The sequence below is a fragment of the Garra rufa genome, chromosome 4 (genome assembly GCF_049309525.1).
Source record: "Garra rufa chromosome 4, GarRuf1.0, whole genome shotgun sequence".
Lineage (NCBI taxonomy): Eukaryota > Metazoa > Chordata > Actinopteri > Cypriniformes > Cyprinidae > Garra > Garra rufa.
In genome coordinates, this window is record NC_133364.1 from 2,596,035 (window position 1) to 2,623,319 (window position 27,285).

At 33.6% G+C, this 27,285-nt stretch overlaps 1 protein-coding gene across 1 annotated transcript; it reads left to right on the forward strand.

Annotated features, from left to right (window-relative positions):
* The first annotated feature begins 773 nt into the window (after positions 1–773).
* LOC141333501 (monocarboxylate transporter 2-like) lies at positions 774–26,993 on the forward strand. Its single transcript, XM_073838522.1, has 5 exons — positions 774–867; positions 13,153–13,384; positions 19,203–19,346; positions 19,480–20,280; positions 23,415–26,993. The coding sequence occupies exons 2-5, from the start codon at positions 13,171–13,173 to the stop codon at positions 23,690–23,692; spliced, it is 1,437 nt and encodes a 478-aa protein (XP_073694623.1). The 5' UTR covers positions 774–867; positions 13,153–13,170; the 3' UTR covers positions 23,693–26,993.
* Positions 26,994–27,285: the final 292 nt, after the last annotated feature.

Here is a 27,285-nt window from a genome sequence, read left to right on the forward strand (position 1 = left end):
TAAATTACAATATATCGTTTTCAAATTTCACAATCCGATTATATGTGCAACGCAGCCAAATCTAATTTATGATACACAGAAACGATTAAGTCGCCTGTCGAGTACCGAGTCATTTTGTTCATTTGTCACGTGACTGAAACAAAATGAAAAAAAAAAAACTTTCAAAATGTACTTATTTATTATATATCAATATATGTATGCAATAAGATTTTAAAATTGCATTAAAATAAATTGAATTTTTTTTACGTTTTGGGTGTTCCCTATCTTGTGCTGTACACTCTGCAAAAAAACAAAAACAAAAAACCCCGCTTTTTTTTCTCTAAGCTTTGTTGTCTTTACCTTTGGGTTATTTGGCAGACGAACACGTTTACAACAAAGCCACATGTGAGAGAAATTTGTTTCTCCCTGCTGATTGTTTTAGTACAATAAGCCGCGGTAAGAGTTTTAGAAGAGGCGGATTCCAGACGCGCTCCGGGGCCAAATTTTTGTGTGACTGGAATAACAAACAAGAGTTGAGCTCGTCCTGCTCCCATACAGGACAAATATTACGCTATGACGACGTTGCAGACTGTCGGTTACCTCCCGGATATGAACCTCATTGATATTCAAAACGCCCACCGAGCGACACGCCTGCCTCGCAGCCAATCAGAGAGCGTCCGTTGGCGGCGCGTGACGCCGCGTCATTAATATTCATGAGCCAAGCCTCCGCCATAACGGAGCTCGTAAACCGCGCCCGCCGGCAAAAACGCGCGTGACGTCACCGCCGCCGTCCGCAGAGCGACTGATTCAAACGCAAGTGTGGAGCGTCTTTCCGCAGCAGCGGCTGAAGGTCAGAGAGACAGACAACACTGATAACCGGACCTGAAGGTAAACAGCCTTTTTAGATCATAACGGTATCTGATAATGATAATGATAATGATGGTATGTTTGTGGGACAGGAATGTCAACATTGTGCTGTCAAATGATAATGTGCATCATGTGCGTGTTGATACTCTATATTCAGATCTTTAGATATTCGCAGTTAATGCTGCAGAATAAAATAAGGTGATGAATATTAATGCATATTGACTGGTTGCATCCGGTCTGAATCCGCATCAGGCTGCTGTCAGTGCTCCGTCCCAGCATCCTGTGGGCCAAACACACAGAACAGAACCGCAGAGAGAGTGCCGCTTCTATATTTATCCGGGCTTTGATGCTGTAAGCGGGTTTGGCTGATCTGGGTCACTTCAGCTGCTGGACTCACATTATTCCAGCGGGTCATGTGACGCGTGGCTCTGTCTATCATGTTCACTGTTAGATCACAGACACAGCCATGCAATACTGTATTATCTCTGTATGACGGATGCGCCTGACTCACGTCTGTTTGACTGGAATTACTCAGCTGACGTCCTCACAACATTTTAGAAGCTATGGAAGTGTTAGGACAAAACATTTTTGAACTAATGTTATCTTATGTCTTATAACTTTATTAATATGTGACCCTGGACCACAAAACCAGTCATAAGGGTCAGTTTTTGGAAATTGAGATTTATACATCATCTGAATAAATAAGATGAATGAATAAGCTTTCCATTAATGTATGGTTTTGGTATTTTTTTGAGGGTGCAAAAAAATCAAAATCATGAGAAAATCGCCTTTAAAGTTGTTCAAATGAACTTCTTAGCAATGCATATTACTGAATAAAAAATTAAGTTTGATATTTATTGTAGGAACTTTACAAAATGTCTTGATGGAACATGATCTTTACTTAATATCCTAATGATTTCTGGCTTAGAAGAATTGATAATTTGGCACATGCAATGTATTTTTTTTTATATCTGTGATACTTATGACTGCACTGTAAAAAATGAACATGAATTTAACGGTAAAAAACTGTAAAAATGCTACGGTAAAAACCTGTGAAATGGTTAACGGTAAGTTCCCCTTCTGTATACGGTGAAAAACTGTGTTGGACATTGCATGTAATTTTACGGTAGTATACTGTAAAACATAAAACATTGCTACTGTATTTTTTACAGTAAACTTCTGGCAACCAAGCCCGGATTAACCATACGGGCAACTGGGCAATTGCCCAGGGGCCCACGACATCTAAAGGGCCCAGGACAGCAAGGGCACGAGCAAAATAAATTGCCTTATGTTATTTATCTTATTTACACGAAGGCATGTCATTTCTGTCTCTACATAGTCGCGCGTTTACAATGTCTCCTCCGCGAAAACACGGACGTGATCGAGCGCTCCATTCATAAAAACGGAATTTACTATAGCGCGGGATACCACGGAATTCGTCGATTTTTGGGTTAATAAATCAAAAGTTGGTCTGTCACTTAATTCAAATCGCGATAGTGTATGTGAAAACTGAAATGCAAAAAGACCGTTTTAATATGAATGGTGGAGACGCGTTTTTTTTTTTTTACTACGCGCATACTGAAGCACGTGTGACGCTCACGGTAATTTTTTGCATTTGCACCTCACATGAACAGATAAACTCAATCTCCAAAACTGCTGTGAGTGTCACTTTTACCGTTTCATTTAAGAAAACTAGCATCATATCATACTGTACACACAGAAACTTCACGGCAACCTGTCAAAATAAAAGTACGGTTCAGCATGTAACAACAATATTAGTCTTGTATTCCTTTTGTACAGTATAATGTAGGTGTTTATATATTCCTATTTAAATAATTTACATAAAACAATATATATGATAAAAAAATAAATATTACAACAAGATTAACCACTTAATTGTAGAAAAAAATACTACAATTATTATTTAAACTGAATATAATTTTTCTTCCATGTATTGATTTTAACAGTAAACCTCTGTTTGTTTGCCAAAAATTAAAAGGGTTTATTTTTCATTTGATTAAAAATAAATAAATGTTTATGCTTTCATTTGATTATCAGAAAAATTAAAACACATTAAAAAAAAAAGCAAAAGATTTTTCAAAATATTAAAATAGAGAGTTTTGGACTTATTTTTCACTGAAATAAATGTTTTCGTTTTTACAACAAAGTAGGCTAAAGTACCGGGAAAAAAGTAACGTTGGCTACTGGCAAATGGTTTGAAGTGGTTGCTTAGCTATTCATTTTTTTGTGAAAATGGAGGATACTTCCCTCCCTCTCAATGTAGTGGGTCAATTTTACCAGATTATATTGTACAGATGCTGATGTGTTTTGTTTTCATAGCATCATATGTGAGTGAATGTCTTTGATAGGGGACATAGTAGTGCATTTGTAGTTCTATGAGCATTTAAATATTTGTAAATCAAAATATGATGACAGTTAGGATTTGAAGTATTGAGTATATTTACTGTATATTACAGTAATATATTCTATATTTGACCATATTATGGTGATCCTGGGGTTGTGATGATGGGGCCCTTGAATATTGTTGCCCAGGGTACAACAAAGTGTTAATCTGGCCCTGCTGGCAACCACAGCTGCCAAGATTTTACCGTAAATATTATGATTTTTTTTTTTTTTTTACAGTGTGGTTTTGTGGTCCAGGGTCAAGTATTTGATATTCATTCCAATAGCGTTGAGCGAAAACATCCTTATGATGTTATGAATGTTTTCGGAAACGTTTTTGTAACCTTTAAATAACGTTCTAATCATCTAGAACCCAAATTTGTTACCCAACTAATAGCAAACGTTGTCAGAAGGTTTTCTCAAAGTTACGAACAAACATTCTTCCGGTAACCATCTAATCTGGTCTTTCAAAATGTTTTCACAACGTTAGCACAAAAACATAATTTTTAGTCTGACATTTTGTACTAATGATTTTTAAATGTAACAAAAAGTAACATTCCCGTAATACAAAATAATAAAATATAAGGTTCCCTTAAAGGATTAGTTCATTTTTAGTCCCTTGTCATCCAAGATGTTCATGTCTTTTTTTCTTCAGTCGTAAAGAAATTCTGTTTTTTTTTTGAGGAAAACATTTCAGGAATGTTCTCCATATAGTGGACTTCTGGTGCCCTGAGTTTGAACTTCCAAAATGTAGTTTAAATGCAGCTTCAAACGACTCTAAACGATCCCAGCTGAGGAAGAAGAGTCTTATCTAGCAAAACAGTTATTTTCTAAAAAAAAAATCCAATTTATAAACTTTTAACCACAAATGCTCATCTTGTGTAGCTCTGTGTGAATTCCAGTTTAAGGCAGTTAGGGTATGTCTAAAAACTCCCATCTCATTTTCTCCTCCAACTTCAAAATCGCCCTACATTGCTGTTTTACCATTTTTTTTTTTTTTTGTAAAGGGCATTTGATCTTTGCATGTTCACTTTGTAAACACTGGGTGGAATCTTCTACAGCGATGTAGGATGATTTTGAAGTTGGAGGAGCAAATGAGTTTTTTGACACACCCTAACTGTCATGAACGTAACACACAGAGTTGATACAGAGCTATACAAGACGAGCATTTGAGGTTAAAAAGTATATAATTTGTCCATTTTTTTGAAAATAACTGTTTTGCTAAATAAGACCCTTCTTCCTCAGCTGGGATCATTTAGAGCCCTTTAAAGCTACACTTAAACTGCATTTTGGAAGTTCAAACTCAGGGCACCATAGAAGTCCACTATATGGAGATTCCTTGAAATGTTTTCCTTAAAAAGCAATATCTTCATGACTAAAGAAAGAAAGACATGAACATCTTGGGCTGAGTAAATGATCTGTAAATTGTCATTCTGGAAGTGAACTAATCCTTTAATGTTTTAAAGAAGATCTGAACGGCGTGTTATTGTTCGCTGAGTACAGTCTGGATATCAACAGACAGAAACATTAAGCATGTGTGTTTCAATCCAGCCAAAAACTCCTGCTTTCTTTGTGTTCGGGTGAAGTTGAAACATCCCGCAGTGCATTACAGGAGACGCCCATCCTCAGTGTTTTGGGGCTTCACGTGGTCTAACACAAGGTTTGGATGAGGAGAAATGAGCATGCATGCTTTCACACACGCATTCAGGTGAGAATTCATGTGCCGCAGGAGTTTATGGAAGGTGCTGTGATTCCAGCGCTGCTATTTTTCCATGAGGAAACTGATGTCAGATGATCCCAGAACCCGACACACACCTACATCACACTATTATTATTAGTCTGCGGCTGACTTGTTTTCCAGTCAAATGCTTCAGAACACGTCATTAGAGAGTGTATAGCAAGTATTAATATGTTTTTCTCACTTTAAATATGAATGAATGCCATTTTGTGCGCAAATATGAGCAAATATGGGTAATTTAGGAACACTAGGTGAAAGGTCACGATTGTGACCCAGACTGATTATGACCGAAATCATTAACCCTGTAAACCTGAAATTGGAATAATCATCAGAAGTTGTTCATTTTAAAAGTATTGAAGCTTTAAATGGACTAAATATAAAAATGGCTCTTTTTTGGCTCATATAGTCTGACCTAGTGAAAATATGGAGCATAAAACAGATCATTTTGGAGCAGATGCTGACATTTTTATGAGGAAATTCTTAAATCAATGAGATCTTTGCTTCATAAAATGAGGCAAATATCAGTGGTCGCTCTATATTTCCAGTAATATGCCTTAGTAAGATGAGATTGAAATGATTCAGACATATAATGCAATGCAATCCAATGACTGAGAGATGAACAAATAGATTTTTCCCACTTTAAAGATGAGAATGAATGCCATTTTGTGCACAAATATGAGCAAATATGGGTCATTTAGGAACACTAGGTGAAAGGTCACGATTGTGACCCAGACTGTATGATCGAAATAATTAACCCTGTAAACCTGAAATTGAAAATAATCATCAGAAGTTGTTCATTTTGAAAGTATTAAAGCTTTAAATGGACTAAATATAAAAATGGCTCTTTTATGGATTATATAGTCTGACCTAGTGAAAATATGGAGCATAAAACAGATCGCCGGTCGCTCTATATTTCCAATAATATGCCTTAGTAGGATGAGATTGAAACGATTCAGACATATAATGCAATGCAATGCAATGACTGAGAGATGAACAAATAAATGTTCCTCAAAAAATGTGAGATGTTTTGCAGGCTCGGAAAGGTCATACTTGAAAATCTGGAATCTGAGGGTGCAAAAAAATCTAAATATTGAGAAAGTTGTTCAAATTAAGTTCTTAGCAATGCATATTACTAAATAAAACATTAAGTTTGATAATTATCGTAGGAAATTTGCTAAATATCTTGATGGAACATGATCTTTACTTAATATCCTAATGATTTTTGGTTTAAAAGAAGAATTGATCATTTTGACCCATGCAATGTATTTTTTACACCTGTGCTATTAAAGACTGGTTTTGTGGTCCAGGGTCACATATTTGATATTCATATTCTAATAACGTTGAGCGAAAACGTCCTTATACTTGAATGTTCTCTGAAACGTTTTTGTAACCTTTAAATAACGTTCTAATCATGTGACGTTGTCGGAAGGTTTTCTCACTTTCCTCTGAGGAACAGTGAAAGTAAAGCTTCTGGAAACAAACGTTCCTCAAAAGCGGAAAAAATGATTCATGGAGAATCAAGTAAAGCCAATTTAATTGATTCTTAAAATTATTCTTCATAAAAATCAGATTTCACAGCAGGAAGATGGTGGACGTTTGTACAATTACACTAAAAGACCTTTTACTTGATTAAAAACTCGAATTCGTGTAGTACACAAAATTATGATCATGTTATGATACGGTAGCTTTATAGGCTTTTACCAGAGGAAAATCTGAGTAAATAAATATGATTTTTTATCCAGACTATTAGTTTCCAGTGGCGTCTTGTCCTTTCTTTTGTGTACGTGTGTGAATTCTGTATGATATCTCAGATGTTTCTGAAGTGAAATATCAAACGAGAGGTGGAGACGTGACGGACGTCCGCTCACTTTCTCTCTCTCTCTCTCTCTCTGACGCTATTGTTTCTCTGAAGTCTCTTTCTTTGGGTGGGAAACTCTAGATCTTGTTTTGAAACTTTAGGTTTTTTGGCCTTCAAACACACACAGACCTTCAAAGTGACCTCGGGATCAGTCGGCAGGTCTTTCCTCTGATTCAAAGCTGATTTAAACAGCATACGTTCAGCTGATCTTATATCAACGCACCCATATTGTTGAAGATCAGAGGCGTTTCATGCTGATTTAATCTACTCCTCAGGAGTTTGATGAATTTAGTTCACAGTTGGGGATCGGATGCTGTTTGTGGCGCTTTAACCACCGCTGAGTTTGAACTTTAGCCTACAATGCGAAAAATCTGGTCTAGAAACCATTTATACTTAGAAATTGATAGTAAATTTCACAAACGGCATGTGACACATTGAATTATTATGATTATAATGATATGTGACCCTGTACCACAAAACCAGTCATAAGTGTAAATTTGTCGAAATTGAGATTCTTATATCATCTGAAAGCTGAGTAAATAAGCTTTCCATTGATATATTGTTTGTTAAAATAGGACAATGTTGGTCTGAGATACAACTATTTGAAAACCTGGAATCTGAGGGTGCAAAAAAATCTAAATATTGAGAAAATTCGCCTTAAAAGTTGTCCAAATGACGTTCTTAGCAATGCATATTACTAATCAAAAATCAAGTTTTTATATATTTATGGTAGAAAATTTACAAAATATCTTCATGGAACATGATCTTTACTTAATATGCTAATGATTTTTGGCATAAAAGAAAAATCGATAATTTTGACCCATGCAATGTATTTTTGGCTATTGCTACAAATATACCCATGCTACTTAAGACTGGTTTTGTGCTCCAGGGTCACATATTTTCCTTTTAACTGTAAATTCTTGCAATGTTTTCAAACTTAAACAATGAGAAAAATGCATTTTGTTTAAGTTTTTTAAACATTTCTCATTTTAACTTCAACTTGACGTAATAAAAAGTTAATCAAAACTAAGTAGAGATGTACCAAATAAAAACTAATAAAAATACACAACAAAATGACTAAAACTAAATCAAATTTCCATTTTCCAGTTTTCCTCTGAATTTTACATTTAAATTTAAATCAGATTTTAAAATCTTGCATTCAGATTTTTTTCTCGCAATTCTGACTTTTTTAGATCTAGAATCTAGAAACCATTTTCACTTAGAAATTGATAGTAAATTTCACAAACGGCAAGTGACACATTGAATTATTATGATTATAATGATATTTTCTTTTTAACTGTAAATTCTTGCAATGTTTTCAAACTAAAACAATGAGAAAAATTAAGTTTTATATTTAAGATTTTTAATTTTTTAAACATTTCTCACTTTAATTTCAACTTGACGTAATTAAAAAGTTAATCAAAACTATATAGAGATGTACCAAATAAAAACTAATAAAAATACACAACAAAATGACTAAAACTAAATCAAATTTCCATTTTCCAGTTTTCCTCTGAATTTTACATTTAAATTTAAATCGGATTTTAAAATCTTGCATTCAGATTTTTTTCTCGCAATTCTGACTTTTTTAGATCTAGAATCTAGAAACCATTTTCACTTAGAAATTGATAGTAAATTTAAAAAAAAAAATGGTATTTTCTTGTTGACTAAGTTCTTACAAGGTTCTTAAAGTAAAAAAATTAGAACAATATATATTTTTACATTTTTATATTTAGTATTTTAATTTTAACTTGATGTACTAAAAAGTTAATCAAAACTATAAAGAGATATATAAAATAAAAACTACAAAAAATGCACAACAAAATGACTAAAACTAAATGAAATTTCCATTTTCCATTTTTTTTTCTCGGAATTCTGATTTAAAAATTTTGCATTTTAGTTTGAATCCCCCAATTCTGACTTTTACTCGAAATTCAGAGTTTAAATCTAAAATGTAAAATCAATTTTCACTTAGAAATTGAAACAAACGGCAAGTAACGCATTAAATAAAATGTGAAATTTTAAAGTAGAATAACTGAAATGGTATTTTCTTCTTAACTGTAATTTCTTGCAATGTTTTCAAAGTAAAAAAATGAGAACAATTTTTTTTTTTTACATTTTTTATTTAAGATTTTAAATTTTTTTATTTTTTATTTTTTCTAAACTTGATGTACTAAAAAATTAAACTATATAGAGGTATATAAAATATGCCAAAAATGCACAACAAAATGACTAAAACTAAATAAAATTTCCATTTTCCATTTTTTTTCTCAGAATTATGATTTTAAAATTTTGCATCTTAGTTTGAATCTTTTTTTGGAATTCTGAGTTTAAATCTCACAATTAAATTTGTTTTCCTCAGAAATCGGACTTTAAATCGTGCAATTTTGACTTTTTTCTCCCAATTCTGACTTTTTTCTTGGAATTCTGAGTTTAAATCTAGAATGTAGAAACCATTTTCACTTGGAAATTGATAGTAAATTTCACAAACCATGAGTAAAACATTAAATTAAATGTAAAATTTTAAAGTAGAAAAACTGAAAGGGTATTTTCTTGTTAACTAAGTTCAAGGATCTCAATGTAAAAAAAAATAAAATAAATGCATGATAAAAATTGTTTAATATTTTTAATTTTTTAACATTTCTCATTTTAATTTGATCTTGATATACTAGAAAATTATCAAAACTATATAGAGATATGCTAAAAATGCCAAAACCACAACAAAATTACTAAAACTTTAAATAAAATTAAAAAGAAAACGGAAAATATATAAGCTGATCCAAAATATGAATAAAAACTATAATAGTATACTAGAATAACATCGCTAGCTGGGTCTGTGTTCCCAGTCGCACTATGAAGAGTTAATAGCAGTGAAGTGAAGAAACTCTGTGCAGCGTTTAAGACGTGATCCGGACTGACTGAATTCTGGGAGTTTTCCAGCGGTTTCGCATGACCCTGAATGTCCTCGGCACAGTCTGCCAGTTTGGAAATATCAAACCAGGACAGTCTTAGACCTTGAAAACAGCCTGAGAAACGCAATAGATTGACTGCGTCAGGTCTGTTTAATTTGTAAAGCGATTTTCACAATGCATGAAATATGATTGTGTCTGAATAGTGCTTTAGACAGCACAGAACAACTCTCTGAGACAACGTGTGTAATCGTTCAGCAGTAATGGAGACGTTGAACTGTAAAGAAAGCATGGTCTAAAGATGAGGAAGGCCGTCTCATTAAATATTCATGAGGCAGCACTCACCGCTTCAAACCACACCGCGACCTTGAAGCTCAAGGAAAATACAGACACAAGCGCTGAGACCTCAGACCTCTCAGAACGTCTCACTGCGTCTCATTTAGTGAACTCAAGTCTCCAGGTGTCAGGTAACAGCGTCACCTGAGTCTCTGCCGTCAGCCAATCACATCGCTGCATTATTAGTGCACTCGCCTCAGCTTCTAAGTGAATCAGAACTACAACAAAACTAAACTAAATCTCACAATTTAGATTTTTTTCTCTCAATTCTAACTTTAAATCTCACAAATCTGACTTTTTTCTCTGAATTTTGAGTTTAAATCTCATATTTCTATTTTTTTTCTTTGTTCTTTGAATTCTACATTTAAATCTTGCAATTCTGACTTTTTTTCTCTGAATTCTCAGTTTAAATCTCGCAATTAAAATTTTTTCCCTCAGAATTCTGAGTTTAAATCTCATATTTCAAATGTTTTTTTTTTCTTCTAAATTCTAAATTTAAATCATGCAAATCTGACTTTTTATGGAATTCTGAGTTTAAATCTCACATTTCATTTTTTTCCCTCGGAATTCTGAGTTTAAATCTCACAGTTCTGACTTTTTCCTTGGAATTCTGAGTTTAAATCTCGCATTTCTAATGTTTTTTTCTCTAAATTCTAAATTTAAATCTTGCAATTCAGACTTTTTTCCTCTGAATTCTGAATTTAAATCTCACATTTCATATTTTTTTTTCCTCAGAATTGTACATTTAAATCTTGCAATTTTGAAGTTTAAATATGGTAATTCTATTTTTTTTTCTCTGAATTCTGAGTTTAATTCTGACTTTTTTCTTGGTATTCTGACTTTAAGTCTCACAAATCTGACTTTTTTCCTTGAAATTATGAGTTTAAATATCACAGTTCAAATTTTTTCCTCAGAATTGAGAGTTTAATCTTGCAATTCTGACCCTTCCGACCAGTTCTGATGAGTTTAAATCTCGAAGTTTAGATTTTTTTTCAAAAAAGAAAAAAATATGGCCTTTTTTGCAATTTTATGCAACGTTTTAGCTTCTCACATCTCACAATTCTGACGTTTCTTCTCAGAATTGCAAAAAAAAAAAAAAAAGTTAAAATTGTCAGATAAAAGTTACAATTACCTTTTTATTTATTTTTTATTCCATGGCAGAAATGGGCTTTTATATTTTACGGTAGATGAGATTTATTCTGGCACGTTTGCTGTAGTCACAACATGAACAAAGTCACTTAGAAGCACATTGTTTGGTACTTTGAAATATAAGTAAAATAATTGATGTCAGCATGCGGTGATATCGCTTACAATAACTTTGCAGGAAGGTTATTTGGATTTGAAGAGCACAGCTAAAAACAAAAGCTTATCTTACACAGGACTTTAGTTCAGGGGTGTTAACATCACATGACGCTGTGTTCTCTATGTATGTATGTGTGTGTGTGTGTGTGTGTGTGTGTGTGTGTGTGTTTTTTCTGACACGTTTGGCTTCAGAACTGAAAAATCACATGATAAGAATCACTCCAGTTTTGTTTGGTTTGTAAACAATGACTTAGTTACGTCCGTAGCCCCGCCCACATTTCCATGAACTCAAGCAGCAGGAGGCGGATCCCAAAGGGAACCGGAGGCGGGGCTTTATATCAGTGACTGACAGCTGTAAACACTGTCGCCGGGGCGATTACTTGTGTTGTGTCAGTGACCCTGAATGGCCTCTAATCTCCTAAATCTCACACACACTGCGTGATTTGGATGTGAAAGTCAAGATCTCAACAGAATCAGCAACAGAGAGAGAGTGAGAGAGTTTAGGTGAGTTATGAAATACACTATATGAAAGGAAAAACAGACCAATCACAATTTAATATGCAAATAAATGCCAAAAGTGGATTATGAAGCTGTTAAAAAGACGCTGCACATCTTAGATTAAAAGTCTAGATATCATGCAAGATTGTTTCCGCCATGGGGTAAAAAAAAATAAAAAGGTATTTGAGATTTTTGTTTCACAATTTTCACTTTTTTTCTCAGAATTTGGCATTTATATCTGTTTTTTTGTCATGATTCAGAGATGTACACATATATATATATATATTGCACAGCTCAATATAATGTTGGATAGAGATAGATATACATCAGTATATTTTTTCTATATTATTGTACATTAAAATTAAATTTATATATTTAATTAAAGTTGAATTTTTAGAATCATTACTCTTCAACGGTCTTCAGTGTCACATGATTCTTCAAAAATCATTCTAATATGCTGATTTATTCTTAATGTTGAAAACAGTTGTGCTGCTTAAAAAGAACAGCATTTCTTTAAAATAGAAAGGTTTTCTTACAATATACAATTTTTGTTCTTTATTTTTTTGAAAGAAATTAATACTTTTATTCAGCTAGGATGTGTTAAACTGATGAAAAGCGATAGTATAGATTCACATTGTTAGAAAAGATTTATTTTTGAATAAATGCTATTCTTCTGAACTTGTTATTCAAACAATCCTATGTTTCCAGCCGATGAAAATTCAGCTTTGCATCACAGAAATGAATTATATTTTAATGCATATTAAAATAAAAACTATTATTTTATATTGTATTAACATTTTGCAATATAACCATTTTTTCCGGTATTTTTAAATGCAGCCTTGATGAGCAGAAGAGTCTTTGAGCAGTAGTGTACATTATAGCTTTCCGTAAAGCTGTTTGTAAAATGTGCCATACAAATAAATGTGGATTTTAGTGCAGCTAAAGGCGTGAAAAGCACTTATTTTGTCTCCTGAACTCTCTTTATGTCTCTAGTGTTAATTAGCAGTCATTTCCAGACTGCTTCCACCCAGCGGCTATATCTGCTCTCTCTATCTGCCCACCAGAGACTAAAAACAGCATCCAGTGTCATTTCCACAGGATTACAGTAAAAACCGCCTGTTTCCAGACAGGTTTCCTAAACACTCCCTCTCATCTCTGATTGGTCAGTTAAACAGATAGACCCCGCCCCACACTCACATCATTGAAGTGACAGCTGTAAATCTCAGTCTAACGGTGTGTTCTGGTCTCCGTCTGTCCTGCAGTGATATCCAGGGCTCAAGATGCCTCCTCCTGTCGGACCGCCAGCCGTCCCGCCTCCAGACGGTGGGTGGGGCTGGGCTGTGGTGGGCGGGGCCTTCATCTCCATCGGATTCTCTTACGCCTTCCCGAAGGCCACAACTGTGTTCTTCAAAGACATCCAGAGGATCTTCAACGCCTCGTACAGTCAGGTTGCCTGGATCTCCTCCATCATGCTAGCCGTCATGTACGCTGGAGGTATGAATCCGGAAAAATAAAATGTGTCACAGTTTTCACAAAAATATATATATTTTTTAACAGTGATAAAAATCAAAAATGTGCAAATGTTTCTTGAGCAGCAAATTTGCATATTAGAATGATTTCTGAAGCATCATGTGTCTGAAGACTGCAGTAATGATGCTGAAAAGTCAGCTTTGCATCACAGAAATAAATTACATTTGAACAGATATTCACATAGGACACAGCTGTTTTAAACTATAATAGTATTTCACTTTTTTATGGTATTTTCTAATTAAATAAATGCAGGAAATCAGCATATTAGAATGATTTCTGAAGCATCATGTGATCTAAAGACTGCAGTAATGATGCTGAAAAGTCAGCTTTGCATCACAGAAATAAATTACATTTTAATATTGAGTCACAGAAAACAGCTGTTTTAAACTATAAAAATATTTCACTTTTTTACTGTATTTTCTAATCAAATAAATGCAGAAAATCAGCATATTAGAATGATTTCTGAAGCATCAAGACTGCATTAATGATGCTGAAAATTCAGCTGTGCATCAAAGAAATAAATTACATTTTAACAGATATTCACATAGAAAACAGCTGTATTAAACTATAATAGTATTTCACTTTTTTATGGTATTTTCTAATCAAATAAAATGTAGGAAATCAGCATATTAGAATGATTTCTGAAGCATCAAGACTGCATTAATGATGCTGAAAATTCAGCTTTACATCACAGAAATAAATTACATTTTAACAGATATTCACATAGGACACAGCTGTTTTAAACTATAATAATATTTCACTTTTTATAGTATTTTCTAATCAAATAAATGCAGGAAATCAGCATATTAGAATGATTTCTGAAGCATGATGCTGAAAAGTCAGCTTTGCATCACAGAAATAAATTACATTTTAATATTGAGTCACAGAAAACAGCTGTTTTAAACTATAATAATATTTCACTTTTTTACTGTATTTTCTAATCAAATAAAATGTAGGAAATCAGCATATTAGAATGATTTCTGAAGCATCAAGACTGCATTAATGATGCTGAAAATTCAGCTTTACATCACAGAAATAAATTACATTTTAATATTGAGTCACAGAAAACAGCTGTTTTAAACTATAATAATATTTAACTTTTTTACTGTATTTTCTAATCAAATAAAATGATTTCTGAAGCATCATGTGATCTGAAGACTGCAGTTATGATGCTGAAAATTCAGCTGTGCATCACAGAAATAAATTACATTTTAACATTGATTCACATAGAAAACAGCTGTTTGAAATTGCAATACTATTTCAGATTTTGCACAGTTTTTACTGTACTTTTGATCAAATGTCATTGAGTTTATAAAGGATTAACCTGTTTTGGCATCACATAAAGGTCGTGTCATCACACTATAGCAGCCGCGTTTGTCACGTCTGAAAAACCACTTTCGATTCACGTCGAATGAAATTCATGACTGGGTTGATTAAATGAACCCCTCTGTTTAACATTAAACACACGGCGTCACACGTCACGCAGCTCTCTCCTAAATTAAATCAGCATGTTTTATTATGAACAAGCATGAACATGCAGATCTGACCTTAACATGCTGCAGAACACACACACACTCAGCTGTGCTTCTTATTTAACACTGGAAATCATTAGTGAAAGCAAAAATCCCATGATGCATCTGCATTATAAGACTTGAAGTAAAAGGTTCCACCTCAGAGAATGTCGTTTCTCTTGTCTTGCTCTTAAAACGCCTCTCGGCTCAAGATCAATGACTCTAATCCACTTTACCCTCGAGACACGTGTGTGTGTGTGTGTGTGTGTGTGTGTGTGTGTGTGTGTGTGTGTGTGTGTGTGTGTGTGTGTGTGTGTGTGTGTGTGTGTGTGTGTGTGTGTGTGTGTGAACTTGAGCTGCATTATAGAGGACAGATATCAGTTCAGTCCTGTAACCCACACCACACACCCACACACATTTGCATTTTTAAAGAAATTATTACTTTTATACACCAAGGAGTGATAATAAAGACATTTATAAAGTTATACAGTGCTACTAATATAAATGTTTCTTGAGCAGCGAATCAGTATATTAGAATGATTTGAGAAGACTGCAGTAATGACGCTTAAAATTCAGCTTTGACTCACAGAAATAAATTTAATTTTAACAGATATTCATATAGAAAACATGTTTTTTAAATTCTAATAATATCTCATAATTTTTACTGTTTTTATCAAATAAATGCAGCTTTTTTGTTTTCTTTAAAAAAGATAAAACCTCTGACCAAAAACAAATGTTTGAACGGTACTAAAGAACCAAAGCAAAATCATGTTTATCAAACAGTCCGATAAGAATACTATTGTATTTATGTTTTATTCTGTGTTTACGCCTGCATATGTCTGTATCAGGGTGAGAACAGGGCACTTTCACTGTTTTCACTCAACCACACTAATATAAACACATACAATGTATTGTTCTTTAAAAAGGTCTCTTCAAGGCTCTATTTATTTGATAAAAAATACAGAAACAACTGTAATATGTGACCCTGGACCACAAAACCAGTCATAAGGTTAAATTTGACAAAACTGAGATTTATACATCATATGAAAGCTCAATAAATAAGCGTTCTATTGATGTATGGTTTGTTAGGATAGGACAATATTTGGCTGAGATACATCTATTTGAAATCAGAAATCTGAGGATGCAAAAAAATCAAAAAGACTGAGAAAATCACCTTTAAAGTTGTCCAAATTAGGTTCTTAACAATGCATATTACTAATCAAAAATTACATTTTGATATGTTTACAGTAGGAATTTTACAAAAATCTTCATGGAACATGAACTTTACTTAATTTCTTAATGATTTTTGGCATAAAAGAAAAATCAAAAATTTTGACTCATGCAATGTATTTTTGGCTATTGCTACAAACATAAGCGACTTAAGTCCAGGGTCACATATTGCAAAATGTTATTACAATATAAAATAATGTTTTTTATTTTAATATACTTATTAAAATATAATTTATTTCTATGCTGCAAAGCCGAATTTTCATCAGCTGATACTCCAGTAAGTGTCACACCATCCTTCAGAAATAATTCTAATATGCTGATTTATTATTAGAATTATCAATGTTGGAAACAGGATTCTTTGATAAATAAAACGAGTTAAAAAGAATCGAATTGATTCGAAATATAAATCTTTTCTAGCAATGTATATCTATGTGATCACTTTTTATTAATTTAACACATCCTTGGTAAATAAAAGTAGTAATTTCTTTAAAAAAAAAAAAAAAAATTACTGAAACAGTAGTGTATATTGTTAGAAAATGCCTTTTTATTTTAAATAAATGCTGTTCTTTTAAACCTTTTATTGATCAAAGAATCCTTAAAAAAAATCACAGGTTCCAAAAAAAAAATTAAGCAGCACAACTGTTTCCAACGTTGATAATAAATCAGTATATTGAAATTATTTCTAAAGGATCGTGTGACACCAAAAACTGGAGTAATGATGCTGAAAATTCAGCTTTGTGTCACAGGAATAAATTATATTTTAAAATATATTCACATAGAAAATGGTTATTTTGAATTGAAATAATATTTCAGAATTTGACAATTTTTTCAGTATTTTTGATCAAATAAATGCAGCTTTGATGAGCAGAAGAAACGTCTTTAAGAACTATTAAAAATCTTGCTGATCCCAAACTTTTGAGCGGCAGTGTACTATCAGATCTATTCATCCACAATGCTTCTGTTCAGCTCTAGAGTGAGCCGGGGCCGTGACACTGTGTGTGCTTTCACGCTAAGGATCATGGGAAGGCTGTGTGACCGCATGTTAATGAGATCTGCCCTCAGGCTCAGGAGCCCGAGACGCTTTATGAGCTAAATTAAGCTCCGCTCTGACCTGATTTTAACGACAAACACACACCTGATGATCTACAACCCTCTCTTTAGATGTTCTTTCACAGAACGTCATCTTAAAAGCTTATGATGCGAACAAAACAACTACTAAAATAGTCTGTTTATTATTTACTCCTCAGAACAGAATCAGTTTCACTCACTTCACTGACACTGTGCTCTTCATGTGACTTGGTTCTTTCTGATGAGGATGTTTAATCTATCAGCACTGGAGTGTTTGCATTGATCCAGGATTGATTACATGCATACAATATAAAAAAATAAATAATTAAATTTCATCTCGTTGCCAGGAAAACATTTCCAATTTAATTTAGATATAATGTGATGTACTAAAATAACTAAAACTATACAGACATTTTGTAAAAAACAAAAAAAAACAACAACAAAAAAACAAAACTGAACTAGATCAAAAAGTTTGTCAAAACAAACTTTATGTTTGCTTGAGAAAGCCTAGCTTGTAAGTTTAAAGCAGCTGTAAAAACGTATAGTTGTGAACTCTATTTAGATAGATTAGATGATTAGCATGTTTCTAGGCTGACTAGCAATTTGCTAACATCTTTCTATCATGATTATCAAGTTGCTAGCATGTTGTAGGCTGACTAGCAAGTTATTAGCATGTTTCTAGCATGGTTAGCAAGCTACTAGCATGTTGCTAGCATGTTTCTAGCATAGCATAATTAGCGAGTTGCTAGCATGTTTCTAGCATGATTTACAAGTTTGTAGCATGTTTCTAGCTTAGCATAATTAGCGAGTTGCTAGCATGTTTCTAGGCTGACTAGCAATTTGCTAACATCTTTCTATCATGATTATCAAGTTGTTAGCATGTTGTAGGCTGACTAGCAAGTTATTAGCATGTTTCTAGCATGATTAGGAAGCTACTAGCATGTTGCTAGCATGTTTCTATCATAGCATAATTAGCGAGTTGCTAGCATGTTTCTAGCATGATTTACAAGTTTGTAGCATGTTTCTAGCATAGCATGATTAACAAGTTGCTAGCACGTTTCTAGCATGTTTCTAGGCTGACTAGCAAGTTGCTAGCATGTTTCTAGGCTGACTAGCATGTTATTAGCATATTTCTGGAATGATTAACGAGTTGTTAACATCTTTTTATCATGATTATCAAGTTGCTAGCATGTTGTAGGCTGACTATCAAGTTATTAGCATGTTTCTAGCATGATTAGCAAGCTACTAGCATGTTGCTAGCATGTTTCTAGCATAGCATAATTAGCGAGTTGCTAGCATATTTCTGGAATGATTATCGAGTTGCTAACATGTTTCTATCATGATTATCAAGTTGCTAGCATGTTGTAGGCTGACTAGCAAGTTATTAGCATCTTTCTAGCATGGTTAACAAGCTACTAGCATGTTGCTAGCATGTTTCTAGCATAGCATAATTAGCGAGTTGCTAGCATGTTTCTAGCATGATTAGCAAGTTTGTAGCATGTTTCTAGCCTAGCAGAATTAGCGAGTTGCTAGCATGTTTCTAGGCTGACTAACAAATTAGCATGTTTCTAGCATGATTAGCAAGCTACTAGCATTTTTGCTAGCATGTTTCTAGCATAGCATAATTAACGAGTTGCTAGCATATTTCTGAAATGATTATCGAGTTGCTAACATCTTTCTAACATGATTATCAAGTTGCTAGCATGTTGTAGGCTGACTATCAAGTTATTAGCATGTTTCTAGCATGGTTAGCAAGCTACTAGCATGTTGCTAGCATGTTTCTAGCATAGCATAATTAACGAGTTGCTAGCATGTTTCTAGCATGCTTAGCAAGTTTGTAGCACGTTTCTAACATGTTTCTAGGCTGATTAGCAAGTTACTAGCATGACATTAGCATGTGGCTAGGCTTGGCTAGAGAGTGAATAACTCTGGCTGTTCAGTATTGATCTGGTTGTGTCTGGTCTGTGTTTCAGGTCCTATCAGCAGTATTCTGGTGAACGCATACGGCTGTCGTCCCGTCATGATTTTTGGCGGTTTTCTCTGCGCCATCGGGATGATCAGCGCCTCCTTCTGCAACAACGTGGTGCAGCTCTACATCTGCATCGGCGTCATCGGAGGTCAGTATGTGTCCGTAATGCTCACAGACGTACGAACGAACCCATATTTTGAGCAGGAGGGTTATGAGCTCATTGCGTTCGGAAGTCAGCCAGTATCCCACAATGCCTTCTGCCGTCTCGTTTCCTCTCGCAGGCTTCGGTCTGGCCTTCAACCTGCAGCCGGCGCTCACCATGATCGGGAGGTACTTCTACAAGAAGCGTCCCATCGCTAACGGCTTGGCCATGGCCGGCAGTCCCGTGTTCCTCAGCACGCTGGCGCCGCTCAACCAGTATCTGATCAACGAGTACGGATGGAGAGGAAGCTTCCTGATCCTCGGCGGGCTCCTGCTCAACTGCTGCGTGGCCGGATCGCTCATGAGGCCCCTGGTGGCCCCGCCCAACCAAGCCAAAGCGGTGGCTCCGGCGCCTCCTCCGGCGGTCAAGACGGAGAAAACCACGGCCTGGCAGACGGTCAACAAATACCTGGATCTGTCGCTCTTCAAGCACCGCGGCTTCCTCATCTACCTGTCGGGAAACGTCATCATGTTCCTGGGCTTCTTCGCGCCCATCGTCTTCCTGTCGTCGTACGCCAAAGACAACGGCGTGGACGAGTATCAGGCGGCCTTCCTGCTCTCCATCCTGGCCTTCGTGGACATGATCGCTCGGCCCTCCATGGGCCTGCTGGCCAACTCTCGCTGGATTAGGCCCCGGATCCAGTACTTCTTCAGCTTCGCGGTGCTGTATAACGGCGTGTGTCATCTGCTGTGTCCGCTGGTGGAGAGCTACAGGGGGATGGTGGTGTACGCCGTCTTCTTCGGCTTCGCCTTCGGTATGGTGAGCGCCGTCCTCTTCGAGACGCTGATGGATCTTGTTGGAGCGCAGAGGTTCTCCAGCGCCGTGGGGCTCACCACCATCGTGGAGTGCTGTCCGGTTCTCATTGGACCGCCACTAGCAGGTAATAACAAAGTGAATATAAATGTAAATATTAAATCAGAAACAAACAAAATTAGAAATACTGAAAATTATGCACATTAAAAAAATTATTATTAAATAAAAAAAAAAAAACTTGCAATTAAAATGACTAAAAATAAACTGAAATAAAAAATATTTTTTAGACCACTGCTGGCAGGTAATGAAATTAGATCAAATAAAAAAATAAACATTAAATGATTTAAAAAAAAAAAAAAAAAAAAAAAAACTGAAAAAAATTTAAAACTTTTTTTTTTAAAATAAAACAACATAAAATGCTAATATAAATATTAGATAAGAAGCTAAAAGTTACTAAAATTTAAAATTAAAAAATTAAAAAATAAATGTCCATTGCTCGTTAGACCACCACTGGCAGGTAATAATAATATTTGATTTAAAACAAAAACCAACGTAGAAAGACTAAATAAAACAACATAAAATGTTAATATAAATATTAGATAAAAAACAAAAAATTACTAAAATTTAAAATAAAAAAATAAAAAATAAATAAATGTCCATTGCTCATTAAACTACCACCGGCAGGTAATAATACCAAATATGAATATTAGATAAAAAGTGTAAACAATGAAAACTACTAAAAATAAAACTGAAATAAAAATACATGTTTGATGCTCATCGGACTGGTAATGAGATCAAATCAAATATAAATATAAAATGTAAAAAAATTTATCAAATTAAAAAAATGTCCGGAGGTCATCAGACCACAACTGGCAGGTGATAATAATATGTGACCCTGGACCACAAAACCAGTCATAAGGTTAAATTTTACAAAACACAGATATATACTTCATATGAAAGCTCAAAAAAGCTTTCTATTGATGTATAGTTTGTTAGGATAGGACAATATTTGGCCGAGACACATCTATTTGAAAATCTGAAATCTGAGGGTGCAAAAAAAACAAAATACTGAGAAAATCACCTTTAAAGTTGTCCAAATTAAGTTCTTAACAATGCATATTACTAATCAAAAATTAACTTTTTGATAGGTTTACAGTAGGAATTTTACAAAAAAATCTTAATGTAACATGATCTTTACTTAATTTCCTAATGATTTTTGGCATAAAAGAAAAATCAATAATTTTGACCCATACAATGTATTTTTGGCTATTGCTACAAATATACCCCAGCGACTTAAGACTGGTTTTGTGGTCCAGGGTCACATATTTGATTAGAAAAAAAAAAAAAAAAAAACAACGTAGAAAGACTAAAGAGTAAATTAAAAAACTGAAATAAAAAATATAAATTAAAAGTAAATAATATTTAAAAGAACAAAAACTAATCACAAATTATACTAAATTACAAAAGCACATCATGGTTAACTTAAACTAAAACAATAAAAAGGACATTTTTGTTATAATAATTTTTTTTTTACATAAATATAATAAAATTAAAAATGGATTTCAAGTTTATCTTGTACTACAATAACACAAAAATATAGACATTTAAAAATAGCAGTTAAATGACAAAAAAACTATTACTAAATTTTTTTTTTTAATATATTAATACCAGCTAAAATAACATTACAGATATATTAAAATAACACTGCGACACCTCACAAAATTACTAAAAAAAATTAAATGATATTGGAAAAATATATAAATAATAAACTATTTGAAAAATATTAATAACTACTAAACAAAAATTATATTATGAAAATCTAAAAATAAAAGCTAAATAATAAAAAAATGTATAAAATAAATAATACTAAACTAAAATAACACTGGTTCTTTTTTAACAAACTCCACTTAAACTTACTAAGACTTAAAATTACTATATGTCAGTGCTTTCCATTTCTTTTATTGTCTTTCCTTTTGTGCTACAGAATATTCCTTTCATACATAACTATATGTGACCCTGAACCACAAAAACAGTCCTAAGGGTCAGTTTTGTGAAAATGAAAATCTGAAAGCTTGTTGAGAATTGATGTATGGTTTGTTAGGATAGGAAAATATTTGCCGAGATACAACTATTTAAAAATCTGGAATCTGAGGGTGCAAAAATCTAAATATTGAGAAAATTGCCTTTAAAGTTGTGCAAATGAAGCTCCTAGCAATGCATATTACTAATCAAAAGATATATTTACGACAGGAAATTTTACAACGTATCTTCATAGAACATGATCTTTACTTAATAGCCTAATGATTTTTGGCCTAAAATAAAAATCGATAATTTTGACCCAAACAATGTATTTTTGGCTATTGCTACAAATAAACCCGTGCTATTTAAGACTTTTGTGCTCCAGAGTCACATATACAGTGCCTTGCATTTTTGTCACATTTAGTTTTGTTGCAGCATTATGTTAAACTGCTTTAAATGAGTTTTCCCCCACATCAATTTACACTCCATACACCATAATAATGACGAAGCAAAAACCAGATTTGCTAATTTTACAAATGTATTAAAAATAAAACACTGAAGTAAGTACATTGCATAAGTATTCATACCCTTAACTCAGTCCATAGTTGAAGCAGCTTTACATCCTCAAGTGTTTTTGGGTCTGATGTGAGCATCTTTGCACATCTGCATTTGGCCATTCTTTGCCTCACCTTTTCTCCTCTCCATCTCTGTCAGCTTGGACATTTTCTAGAGTCCTAGTTGTTCCAATCGTCTTCCATTATGGAGAATGCTTCTGTCAACCTTCAACGCAGCAGATTTGTTTCTGAACTCTTCTCTAGATCATCGCCTTAACGCAAGTCTGTCACTGAGCTCTACAGGCAGTTATCTTGGTTTTTGCTCTGATCTGCATTTTCAGCTGTTAGACCTTTTCTGAGAGGTGTGTGTCTTTCTAAATCAGACTCATTCAAATGAATTTGCCACAGTTTAACTCCACTCCAAGTGTAGGAACATCTAGAAGCAATATGAATGCTCCTGAGCTAGATTTCGAGTGTCCCAGAAAAGGGTATGAATACTTATGCAACAGGATCTTTAAAGCTTTTTATATGTAATAAATTTGCAAAGTTGTTTAATTTAAAGCAGTTTAACATAATGCTGCAACAAAACAAAACGTGAAAAAAAAATGAATGCAAGGCACTGTATCTGTAACTGTGTCTGTAATCCTGGCAGATGCTGGATTGATTAATGCACGGCATTGATTTGCAGGGAAGTTAGTGGACATCACAAAGAACTACAAGTACATGTACCTGTGCTGCGGATCTGTGGTCGTCTTGTCCAGCATCTGGCTCTTTATCGGCAACTTCATCAACTACCGGCTGCTGGACCAAGAGCGCAAGCAAGAAGAGATGTATAAATGCGCCGACCGCGAGGAGAAGGACCAGACGGAGACCAACGCAGAAGCAGACACGGACGCAGACGCCGAAGCGGCGCAGCAGCTCTGCGAGAACAAAGACGACGTCACGCAGCGCGAAACCAACATCTGAACGCCTATGCAAACAGTGCACTCTGAAGACACTGCCAAAGTCAACCGGTCACGTTTAGAGGCTTTATTAGACGGCCAAATCAGCAGAGCTCTAGACATAAACGCGCACTTTGATATAGACGGCCTTTATAGCTTGGTATGGGTCATTTGTTGTGTCTCAGGTTCAGCAAACGTCTCTATTTGACAGCCAAACGCCAGACGTCCAGCTCGTCCCGTCCATTTTGGTGTATAAAGCAGTTGACGCCTGTAATCTGAATGTAAATCGGAGTGTGATCCTGATGTTTTTAGGGCCTGACCAAAATCACTTCTGAGGATCTAGAGCTTGGAGCAATATGATTTCCACCAGACGTCCTCAGGGCAAGCACACGTTCAGTTCCGTTATTTGAGTTTGACCTGGTTTTGTGCTCGGTTTGAGAGTGCCACTATCAACACTCTCTGACTCATGATGTATTGCCTTAAATACAAGCATCTATTATTCTGACGTCAGCTGTGTGTATAATACTATATTTAATGTATTTGCTGATGTACATTTACTAATCAGTTGGGTAGAGGCTCAATAACTTAACAGATGTACTGTATGAAATGTATGGAAGCCCCTTTCTGCCATGAAAAAAAATACATTTACAATTCAATTTTTCCTTGTGAGATATGAACTTGGTATTCAGAGGGAAAAAGTAAAAAAATAAAACTCAAAATTACAAAAAATTCCATTTTGAGTTTAAAATCTGACAATTTGAGTATATTTCTCATTCTGGGTTTAACTCTTAAATCGGAGTTTTAATCTGGCAATTTGTGGTTATATCTCATAATTCTGGGTTTAAAATTTACAATTTGAGTTTATATCTCATTCTGAGTTTAAATCTCATGATTAGGGGTTCCATTTTATAATTCTGCGTTTATCTCATAATTCGGAGTTTTAATCTCACAGTTAGAGTTTATATCTCATAATTCTGGGTTTATATCTCATAATTCTGAGTTTAAATCTCATAATTCTGAGTTTAAATGTCATAATTCTGAGTTTAAATCTCAATTATGGGTTTAAATCTCATAATTCTGAGTTTAAATCTCATAATTCTGGGTTTAAATCTCATAATTCTGGGTTTAAATCTCACAATTTGAGTTTAAATCTCATAATTCTGAGTTTAAATCTCAAATCTGGGTTTAAATCTCATAATTCTGAGTTTAAATGTCATAATTCTGAGTTTAAATCTCAATTCTGGGTTTAAATCTCATAATTCTGAGTTTAAATCTCATAATTCTGAGTTTAAATGTCATAATTCTGAGTTTAAATCTCAATTCTGGGTTTAAATCTCATAATTCTGAGTTTAAATGTCATAATTCTGAGTTTAAATCTCAATTCTGGGTTTAAATCTCATAATTCTGAGTTTAAATCTCATAATTCTGGGTTTAAATCTCATAATTCTGAGTTTAAATCTCATAATTCTGGGTTTAAATCTCATAATTCTGGGTTTAAATCTCATAATTCTGAGTTTAAATCTCATAATTCTGAGTTTAAATCTCAATTCTGGGTTTAAATCTCATAATTCTGAGTTTAAATCTCATAATTCTGGGTTTAAATCTCATAATTCTGAGTGTAAATCTCATAATTCTGGGTTTAAATCTCACAATTTGAGTTTAAATCTCATAATTCTGAGTTTAAATCTCATAATTCTGAGTTTAAATCTCATAATTCTGAGTTTAAATCTCATAATTCTGGGTTTAAATCTCAATTCTGGGTTTAAATATCATAATTCTGAGTTTAAATCTCAATTCTGGGTTTAAATATCATAATTCTGAGTTTAAATCTCATAATTCTGGGTTTAAATCTCAATTCTGGGTTTAAATATCATAATTCTGAGTTTAAATCTCAATTCTGGGTTTAAATATCATAATTCTGAGTGTAAATCTCATAATTCTGGGTTTAAATCTCACAATTCTGAGTTTAAATCTCATAATTCTGAGTTTAAATCTCATAATTCTGGGTTTAAATCTCAATTCTGAGTTTAAATCTCATAATTCTGGGTTTAAATCTCATAATTCTGGGTTTAAATCTCAATTCTGGGTTTAAATATCATAATTCTGGGTTTAAATCTCACAATTTGAGTTTAAATCTCATAATTCTAAATTTAAATCTTGCCATTTAAGTTTCTATCTCATAATTTGAGTTTTAATCTCGTAATTTTGAGTTTATATATAATTCGGCGTGTCTCATAACTCTAAGTTTAAATCTCACAATTTGAGTTTACATCTCATAATTCTGCATTTATTTAATAATTCTGAGTTTTAATCTCGAAATTTGATTTTATATCTCATAATTCTGGGTTTAAATCTCAGTTTGAGTTTATATCTCATAATTCTTCATGTAAAACTCGCAATTTGAGTTTATATCTCATTATTCTGCATTTATTTCATAATTCTGAGTTTTTATCTGATGATTTGAGTTTATATCTCATAATTCTGGGTTTAAATCTTGCTATTTGAGTTTATATCTCTTAATTTGAGTTTTAATCTCGCAACATGAGTTTACATCTCAGTCAAATTTAAATAACAAAATGTAAGTTTATATTTCATAATTCTGATTTTAAATCTCAGAATTGCAAGGAAAAAAGTCAGAATTGTAAGATAAAAAGTCAAAATGACCTTTTTAATTTTTTTTTATTCTGTGTCAGAAACAAGCTTCCATAGAAATGCATCTTTAATTCTAATGACAGAATAGTTATGTTTTATATCTCATAGAGCTGCATTGCATTTATTTTCTTTGGAGCCCATATTGAGTATATATATGAGATGTTTGTGCACTTTTTTAAGTCCTTGAGCACCAGAATTATTATATTATTATCATTAAATTATTATCGTTACTGTAGTACAGATGCATTATAATGCTGGAATGAAGATGCTGAGCTATTCATAGCATGTAAATAACTAACAACACTAATGATATTATTTAATGTGACTGATGGTTATGTTTTTTATCATATTTTTTAACATTTGTTGTCATGTTTGTCAGGAGACGCAGAATCACAAACAGACCGAACTGCCACTAAAACACTCTTCATTCATATACATGCTGGTATGATTACTATTACTATTCATTTTAATGACCACATTTTTTTTTTTTTATTGTACTTTTCACAATCAAAATTTAGTCAACAAATGTAACAAGTTCTACTTGATCATTAGCCCCTCATGACATGTTATGTCACTAAGATGTTATAAAATCATTCTGTGTTCACTTGTTTGGTTCATAATTCTGGATGTACTGAAATTTGCAATTAAACCACAAGATTTATAAGATGCCTCAAGACTTCTCTGTAGGTTTATGACTTATTTTTCAAGATTTACGTTATTATTGACCTTCTGTCGTTAAAATTAAGAACAGAGATGCATTTCCCCCTTATTTACATGCATGTATACCAAGTTTAGTTCATTTAAGTAGAAAATGATTTGACTATTTTGAATAAAACAGTTTAAAGGCAGGCATGCGAATCAGTGATTCAGTTATAATTAGACCGATACATGATTCAGTTCAGTTCTGAGACAGATACGCGATTGCTAGTGTGATGTTTCTGTAAACAAGTCAGTAAACTATAAGTT